This window comes from Eucalyptus grandis, chromosome 4 (genome assembly GCF_016545825.1).
Source record: "Eucalyptus grandis isolate ANBG69807.140 chromosome 4, ASM1654582v1, whole genome shotgun sequence".
In the NCBI taxonomy this organism is placed as follows: domain Eukaryota; kingdom Viridiplantae; phylum Streptophyta; class Magnoliopsida; order Myrtales; family Myrtaceae; genus Eucalyptus; species Eucalyptus grandis.
This window is the reverse complement of record NC_052615.1, coordinates 30,023,283-30,032,132: the sequence shown is the minus strand read 5'-3', so window position 1 is coordinate 30,032,132 and position 8,850 is coordinate 30,023,283. Positions and strand designations below refer to the sequence as shown.

General features: G+C 40.9%; 1 protein-coding gene across 1 annotated transcript; it reads left to right on the top strand.

Annotated features, from left to right (window-relative positions):
* The first annotated feature begins 3,966 nt into the window (after window positions 1-3,966).
* On the top strand, window positions 3,967-6,208 carry LOC104441750 (5-amino-6-(5-phospho-D-ribitylamino)uracil phosphatase, chloroplastic). Its single transcript, XM_010054961.3, has one exon. The coding sequence runs from the start codon at window positions 4,805-4,807 to the stop codon at window positions 5,948-5,950; it is 1,146 nt and encodes a 381-aa protein (XP_010053263.2). The 5' UTR covers window positions 3,967-4,804; the 3' UTR covers window positions 5,951-6,208.
* The last annotated feature ends 2,642 nt before the right edge of the window (window positions 6,209-8,850 follow it).

The following is an 8,850-nucleotide window of genomic DNA, read 5'->3' as shown; positions in this document are numbered from 1 at the left end:
AGTCCCGTTCCATGGAAGTCCAACAAAGATTTGTAGACGGGCCCAATTAGGCCCACCAAATGACTGAACCGGCCCAAACGTGTGACCCAAACCCGTATGACCCGGATTGGCGCCTGGCGTGCTCCCCACCATGGAAAGTCCAAGGGCGAGTTCGCATTCCAAATTCGGACCCGCGCCGTAAATTTAGATCGTGTGGCCGAAATCGAATCTGCCCATATTCATGTCGATCGGACGCAATCTTGGATATTGGATTCCTGTAGAAGAGTTTGGTTCGTTGCACATTATTTCGTACACTCTTGTGCCCTTTTATATGTAGATTTTTTCTGGAAGTTACTAATCAACTTCTCCGTAATAAGCTAGAAAAATTGATGTCATGAAAAACTCAAGGTTACCTCCAAAGTAATTTTTTGACCAAAAAAAGTTTCAAATTAATACATTTATAATAAATTTAACTCAAAACAACTATGACTAATTTACCCCTTGTCATTTGATTAATAACATAAATTTATAGCAACCGGAAGGCAAAATTCCAAAATTGATGCAGCGTTAATTGTGATGTGTCATTCAACTCAGCAATTTAATAGTACAATTTAATTACGTACAATTTTGTAACATTAATCTTAAATTAAAAGCATTATTTGAATTTTAAAAAATTACAGTAAAAGCATGCGCATTGTTTTCGACGCCTTTAATTCGTTCCAAAAGGTCTTGACTATTTCGGGTGAAAAAAAGTTAAGACGCATGAATCGCAAGATTCGAAGGAGAAAAAGAAAAGGACAAAACCTTATTGCACGAAACGCGCAGTGATTAGAGAGGCGGGTTCAAAAAAAGTTTAGTTTTTTTTTTTCTGGAGAACAACGTGATTCAATATTTCTAAAATTTGTTCTCTAGTAGAACACAATTTTTTCGCGATTGAAAAGTCGCGTCACGATCCGAAACACCTAAAAAAAGTAGCGGTCGTCGCTTCCGGAGCACGCCCGTAGCGGAAGAACCGTCCACGATTCTCGATCGGGTCCACTCGTGTTTTGTCTGCTAATTTGCAGCGTGCGGAATGGAATCTTCGGGTTGTCATTGCTTGTCCCCGTTCCCTGCATCGACCGCAAAATTAATAAATTGGGAGGAAGATTAAAATGAAATTGTGTCGTAGAAGGACGAGAAATTGGATCCCCTAAAGGATTGGGGTTGTGGGCGTAAATGGCGGAAGAAATAAGTGCTTTTGCGAAATTATGATTGAAAAAATATTAATCTAATTCCTGCGAAGTGACTGGCGATTCGAATATCACCGTATCAAAAGAAAAGGAAATTAAAAAAATACATAGCAAATTAACATATTCGTGCCTTTAACCTTTCAACTTCCAATGGGGAAGAGTTGAGGTGCGCATGAAAATGTGCTAAAAGCAATGTAAGAAATGGCGTTGCTTGGATAAAACATTCATGACCAAATGTTTTCATTTTCAACTAGACATTGATATGCAAAACAAACACATGCCTTTTATTGTGCAAATGACTCGCGAAGGTCGAATATAAAACTTTAATGGTTTTCAATTTCATCTAAGGCTAACTACTAGGATTCGCCCCAGTGACCACTCTTCCAATATGAAAGAGGGAGGTGAGGTTTCAAATTCCCATCTTTTTAGGATAGGATGGGGACGTGTAAGTTTCAGGAATGGATTTCGACTCCCACGCCCTACAGGAAATAGGGCAAAAGTCTGAGAGTGAGTGTTGTGTATGAATAGCGTGGAACTTAAAAAAAAAAATTAATCTAAGGCTTGCCTAACAAAGAATAAAATTAAGTTAATTCGCCGCAAATTGATCGAATAGTTAAATATTTATTGGACACGATGGATCCCATATGCGAATCACAATATCTCCCGCTCATAATATTTTGACAAAATATCACTATTTTTGTAGCTCAATCAATGTCAGCCATCTAGACAGCATGGTTCCACATCCACCGATTTCTAACCAAAATTAGCAGCCGTTTAAGACCTTTAGGACCATGTCATCTTTCCTCGGTAGTATCCAAAATAAAAATAAAAAGGAAGAAGAAGAAGAAGAGAATCTATATTGAAGCTGCTAACTAGTTGATTTCCTTTTCAAGTAGCAGATGCGACGATAAAGAGGTCTCGAACTGCCATATTAGGAGTCAAATTTGGAAACTTCAACCATTGCTCGACCTTCTAGTTTTTTTGCCCTTGTTAGGCAACCAGAGTGGAAACGGGGAATTGGTCGGTCCGTTGACTTTTTCGTAGTGCCTTCTGTTGGAAGAATCTCAGAAGCTGCTGAGGATTATTATATAGGTCATTAGCCATAGTATTAGCACTTATCTGTATGGATATTAATGGGCTTATGCGAAATATAGTCCCCACACCAACCACAATTAGAGAAGATCAAAGTATTCGTTAGATTTACTTAGAGTGTGTGTGACAAAATTTCTAAAACAGAAATTGATTTATAGCCAGAAATTAAGAAATTAAAAATTTTAGCTTCTGATTTATTCTTCAAATCTATTTATGGAATAAAAATTTGTTCAAAAAAGGGAAAAATTAAATTGTATTACCAAATGGATTTCTATTCCAAACATGTTATGAAAAACATAGAAATATAGAAGTATAAATTTTATCATGCGCGCCCTTAGAGTTGTCAAATGAGTAGGTCGGGTGGAAAATGATTTAGGCTAATGCAAACCACTTAACCATTTTTGACTTATTTTTATGTAATATAAATTTAGCAACCCATATTGATAAAAAGCTTCCATACTTAACTCCATCTAAGGAAATTTATACCCAAACTAATGCGAGCAAGTGGGAAATTTATACCCAAACTAATTTAAGCGTACGGAGATCGAATAAAGGTTAGAGAAAGCTATAAAGGTGGGATGAATTTAAATAAGTTGAGAATCCACTTAACACCTATATCATTTTGGGTTTTGTCATTTTAAATCAATTTATGATTAGTTTATAGAATATAACTATCCATATGACAATTTAGTCCTTCCATGACTCGTTTCAACATATCTAGATTTACTATAAAATAATCCATGTAAGTTATCGTATTTCCTTTGGATGAAGTCCTTATCTCACCGGATACTGCAATTCAGACTTTTTCTTTCATTCTTTTTTTGTTTTTTTGGAATAAACGATAAGCAAAGGGAGGAAAATAAATACCGAAAATATCTCTGCCTATTTAAATTAATTAAGCATTCCTACTCGGCGTAGGTTGCTGAGATCTCGAGAAATACTCCACATATCTCGAACCCCATGTGGACCTTCCCCTGGCAGGAGACTTGCACGTTTCTCACCTTCTTATTTCTCCTCTATTTATTATTTGAGGCGACGAGGAAAAACTTAAAACACAAGCAAGATCAATAAACCGGAGTTTTAGATAAAGTCACTAAAAAGGTGTAAATACTCCGTATCATAAAATCAAATCATGATTTTTCACAACCGATATAGATAACCTTGAAAAATGTAATCGCGCTTTAAGTAATTAATCATGTAGATGGCATCACAATATCGTGGTAAGAATTGAACACCATAAAAACCCCATAGTACAAAGCCAATTTCAAAAAAGCCAAAGAAATCCAATGAAAATAAAAGGTCTATTGCTCTACAGTTCTTTGATTTCTCCATTTAGAAACATTATCTTGCACAACGCACGCATAGCAGCAAAAGAATTTAATTTCACGTGATTTGTGGATCGAAAGTACTCGATTGCACGGAATTGAAGATTCAGGAGGGGCAGGACTAAATTATGAAAAATTATCTTTTTTTTTGGCCGTCGTCCGTCCGTCCGACCGTCCGTCCGTCCGTCGGCCACATCCTTTACCGGAGAGTCGAGAGACGAAGGGAAACCGACAAGGCCGACCTCTACCGGCCCCCACCGACACGTGTCCGTTTTCCTCCGCCGGCGCTGTCTCGTCGCGTTATTATAAACCACAAGCTGCGTCACTCCCCGTTGCCCCTTCCCCTGTCCCTGCACCAGAAAACGCGAAAGATTCATCCTTTTTCCTTACCCGTTCCACCCTCCTCCTCTCCTATCCGAAGAGGAATCTCTCCGCCACGCATTCTCTTCGGGCCCCCCCTGAGTTCCTGCATCCCCGGTGAAGCATATCTAGCCTCCCTCTCCCCCCCTTCACCAGGTTCCGCGCCCTCTTTCTTCCCTCTTCTTCTTCCTGTTCTCGCCTTCCGGGCTTGCCGCGTGTATATACAGTGTACAGAAAGCAATCCCAATCTCTTTTGTAAATTGTCCGTTTCCTGGTAGTTTCGGTGTCCGATTGGCTGCTCGCGAGTGCGGCTGGTTCGCCAATTCGAGGCCCTCGGAGCTGTGCGGGGGGGTGTTGTTAGGTTTGCGTGTTGGTTTGGCTTTTCTTGCTGTCGGGACTTCTGGGTTTTGGCTTTTCGATCGTTTAGCGTTCGGGGGTATATTTGTGGTTGAATTTGGCTTGGAGGGGAGGGCAAAAGATGGTTCTTTGACTGTAAAGTTGGGACTTTTTCCTGGTGTGGAGGTTGGGTTGTTCTTTGCCTCTTTTGGGTTTGTTCGGACTTTTAATAATAGTAAGGGGTCTTCGATTGGTTCGTTGTTGAACACGGGTGGCGTTGCTGGATTCTGAGTGAGCATCCGCTTGGGTTCTGTGGATTTGGGGACGACTGTGGGGAAGGGTTGATAGGTGTGGAGTTCGATCCTGTTTTGGTGTCCCTTGCTCAGCTCGAACAGGACTGCGGTATCGTCTTGTGGCTAGAGAGAAATTTAAGTTAAAGAGACCAGGATTTGCGTTGTGTCTAGCGACTTTCGTCGAGTTAGGATGGCGGAATCGGTTGCTACCACTTCTCTTCTCGGGCACCGGGTATTGTATGGCAGAATTCCTGTCAAGGATGCCTCTTGCAGGAGGAGATCCCCTGATATGTGTCGGTTTCCTTCAATCACATTCTTAGGAAGAAGGATGGTCAATTCTGTCTTGCCCAGGGTGAGAGTCGATGCAGCATCAGTTTCTTCAATTAAGGCCCTCGCCATGGAGTTGACGAAAGAGGCGTATTCATACAGGGAAGCAGAGAGAATTCAACAGAACTTGAATTATGAGAGTGGCTTGGATGTTGACAGGAAGCCTGGTTTGTGGCCGCCCGAGAATAGGGCTGACGATTCGTCACTGCATAACCCACTGCTTCGACAGGAGCGGATGGGTTGTGGTTGGTTGGGAGCCATTTTTGAATGGGAGGGTGTTTTAGTCGAAGACAATCCAGATCTCGAGAAGCAAGCTTGGCTGGCTCTTTCCCAAGAAGAAGGGAAGTCCCATCCTCCTGCTTTTATCCTCCGGCGGATAGAAGGCATGAAGAATGAGCAAGCTATCTCCGAAGTTCTTTGCTGGTCGAGAGATCCGGCTGAGCTGAGGAGAATGGCCTCAAGAAAGGAGGAGATTTACCAGGCCTTACAGGGAGGAGTTTACAGGTTACGAGATGGGTCAAGAGAGTTTGTCAATGTTCTGATGCATTACAAGATACCGATGGCACTGGTCTCCACCCGCCCCAAAAAGGTTGTCGAAAATGCCATTGGAGACATTGGTATTGAAGGGTATTTCAATGCCATCGTAGCTGCCGAGGACGTTTACAGGGGGAAGCCCGATCCCGAGATGTTCATGTACGCGGCGCAGCTTCTTCAGTTCATACCCGAGCGCTGCATCCTGTTCGGCAACTCTAATCAGTCGGTCGAGGCTGCCCATGATGCACGGATGAAGTGTGTGGCTGTTGCTAGCAAGCATCCTGTGTATGAACTTGGGGCTGCAGATCTGGTGGTCAGGCACTTGGACGAGCTCTCGGTGGTTGATCTGAAGAACCTTGCTGATACTGAGATGTCCGAGTTCGGTTCGGGGGAGCTGGAGCTGGAGATGGAGGAAGAGGTAGAAAGCGAACCAGATAAGTCATCCCTGGCCACCGTCGATGATAATTTCTGGTAAACATCAATTGAATGTACAGTCATAATCTACATATAAATATATATATTACGTTTCTGATTCTTGATGATGGCAATCCCATGATAGCCCATGTATAAGAAGGGGGAAGAAAATCGAAAAGAGAAGGGGTCTGCATTGGACTGACTTTTCATGTTATCATGTACTATACTGTGATTATTATATGTACAATGCTCTGTAGCTATTTGAAACTAAACTACTTGTCACCCACCTGCTCTGATTCAAGAACATGTGAACTCCTCACGACAGAAGTTGGCACTTTGGATGGTTCGACCTATTATGACTTGCTTTGATTTCGCAGAGCATCTTGCAATTGGTAGGGTTTATTTGTTCCTGATATAACGTACATGCAACAAATCGAGAAGCTAATTATTCTATTGTCTTCTCCTTATGCTGGAGAAACTATTCCAACGTTCAGTTCATGACTTCACTGATCACTCAGAAATTTGGAAGGAACTTCCCATGAGAATGGCTATTTCAAGGAGTTAACTCTTATTTTTTTCCTTCTGCAAGTAGAATAGCATTTCTCATTCCAGCACCATCTCTTCCTCCTGCGCTACTCCACCAGCTAATCAATGCAGTCATATTTCCAGGCAAAAAAGAGAGAAAGAAATCATGCCCTTTAGCTTGTTGCTTTAGATCGTCCCTTCTCTGGATTTTACAGACTTCTCAAACCAAAACCAATAACAAATTGCACATTAATCACCATCGACCATCTTCTCTACCTCACAGAGACCTTGCTTAAATTCTGAGTTCGAATTGATTCGTCTCTGTGATGTGGCCTTTACCGAGCAAGTCTCAGCTACGTTGGTTCTGCATCATAGTCGTCTAGCACTCACAGACGGCTAGCACTCACAGACGTCTCTAATGTGTAAGAGTAATTTCAATGCGTGCAGACGTAAATTTGCGTTCATCCATAGAGGTTGGAGGCTAAGTCAGGTCGAATTAACCATAGTATACAAGAGAGAGAAACTCGAAATCCCGATCTTGGTATATCTCATCAAAGCTGGTTCTTCACGCCCAAGAATCTTTTTAGCTTCCCTCCGACACCGATGGTCTCTTCTTATTAAGAATGACAAATTCTTGAGAGGACAAGAAAACATGACTTGGACCTAAACTCCACCCGGCAGGATAAGGCATGTGTGAAGGAGCCTTTATGAATTTACATGAATTTACACGGTCGTCTTCATCTATTTTGATAAATGCTTTGTAACCACAGGGAAACGCAATGACACGCATAATCGACGTGGATATGATAACAAGATATTAATTTGTGGAAAATTTAAGGTTGTATGGACTCGGATTAACTAAGATTGGATCGATAATAGCGCCCGAGCTGAAGGACCTGTTCGGGTCGAGGAAATGGGTCATCAAACCCGTTTAGGACCCGACCCAAAGGACCTGCTCGGTCATGTCTCCGGCCCATTCTGACCCACCCGGCTGGACGAGCAAAGAGGGCTTTCTTGGCCCGGCCCGAACAGACCGGACCTGATTTATCTCGGCCTAGTCTTTAGTGCGGCCCGGAAAAACAAAAAGGAGGCTCGAACCGAAATTTCTCAGTCCAGTCCGGACCAATTCGAACTTTATCTTGGATCTTTTTCTCGGTTTTGAACTTTTTTCCTCAAATTTTCAAATCTCAACTTTCAATTATCGATAAGTTTACTCAATACCCATAAATTTCATCAAAGAGGCGAACCTCATATGTATTCACTTGAACACGGCATGACATTTATGGCTCGTGCACTTTGATGGTTGATTTCATATCTTTTATGATTTTACTGAGATTTATAGATAAAAGATAACAACATTTTCTATTCGTTCAATCCTATCCTTGTACTACTTTTACCAATTTGATTCATAAACTATGTGTTTTCCTATCCCAAGTGGATTTTTATTGCTCCATCGAGGATTCTCTGATCTGCAATAGCAATCTCAGATGAACCAAACTATTCTTTGTTTTTCCTTGAAAAATATTTTTCAAAAAGTAATTTTCCAGGAAAACATCAATATATTTTTAGTTTGCCTAAAATCTAAAAAAAATTTAAAAACATTTGTTGTCGTTTGGTATGTAAAGGGCCCTTACAACCTTGTCAGTGATTGGCACTGCCCCAATGGCCTCACCTAGGGTTTTCATGGCCCAAGACAAAGTAGCCCTCGCCCAATCTGGACAAGAGTTTTGTAGTCGGTGAGGGTCGCTGATGACCCTCGTGACCCCTAAAGAAAAAAAACAAAAAAAAAATGAATAAAAATTCCATATAGGATAATTTGTCAGAATTGGCACTCAAGTGATTAATTTTACTTCAATATAGTAATAAAATGATTGAAAAAAATAATTCGGCACTCAAGTATGCCCTTTACAAAAGTTTTGCCACTCCTAATGTTCTTACGCTAATCAAATAATGATATTAAACAATGGCTCTGGGTGAAATATAGCTAAACTTTAGCTTGCATTAATTGTTTTCAATCATCACGGCTTTTCTAGAGAAGTCCAAAATATATTGTGAAGGGTCAAATGTGAGTTATAAACCAGATTAATTTAGTCATAAATATTCAATTTCGATTGTATAAAGTCTTATAAGACCTTTAATCTCATGTCGTAGGTATTATCATTGCTAGAAAACGAGACCCTTTTCGGTTTTGATGAAATTAGGCATAACCTCAACCGAAATTAAGGAACGAAACATGTGATTTTTGTCAATTTTTGGGTGGCGAACATGACCGTGGTATCCGGTTCCCATTTATCCTTGTGAACACGAGCTATAAAGTAAACTTAAGTCTGTCCTTTTTCTTATGTAGAGCCCAATGGGTTCCCAAGTGATGATGGGTGCGTCTAGGAACACTTTTAGAAAAAGTCATTGAGAAAATGTAAAGCCTTTGAGTGAAAT

Bases quoted from the DNA above. Each gene is read 5' to 3' on its own strand.
- LOC104441750 (XM_010054961.3), top strand. From the start codon at position 4,805: ATGGCGGAATCGGTTGCTACCACTTCTCTTCTCGGGCACCGGGTATTG.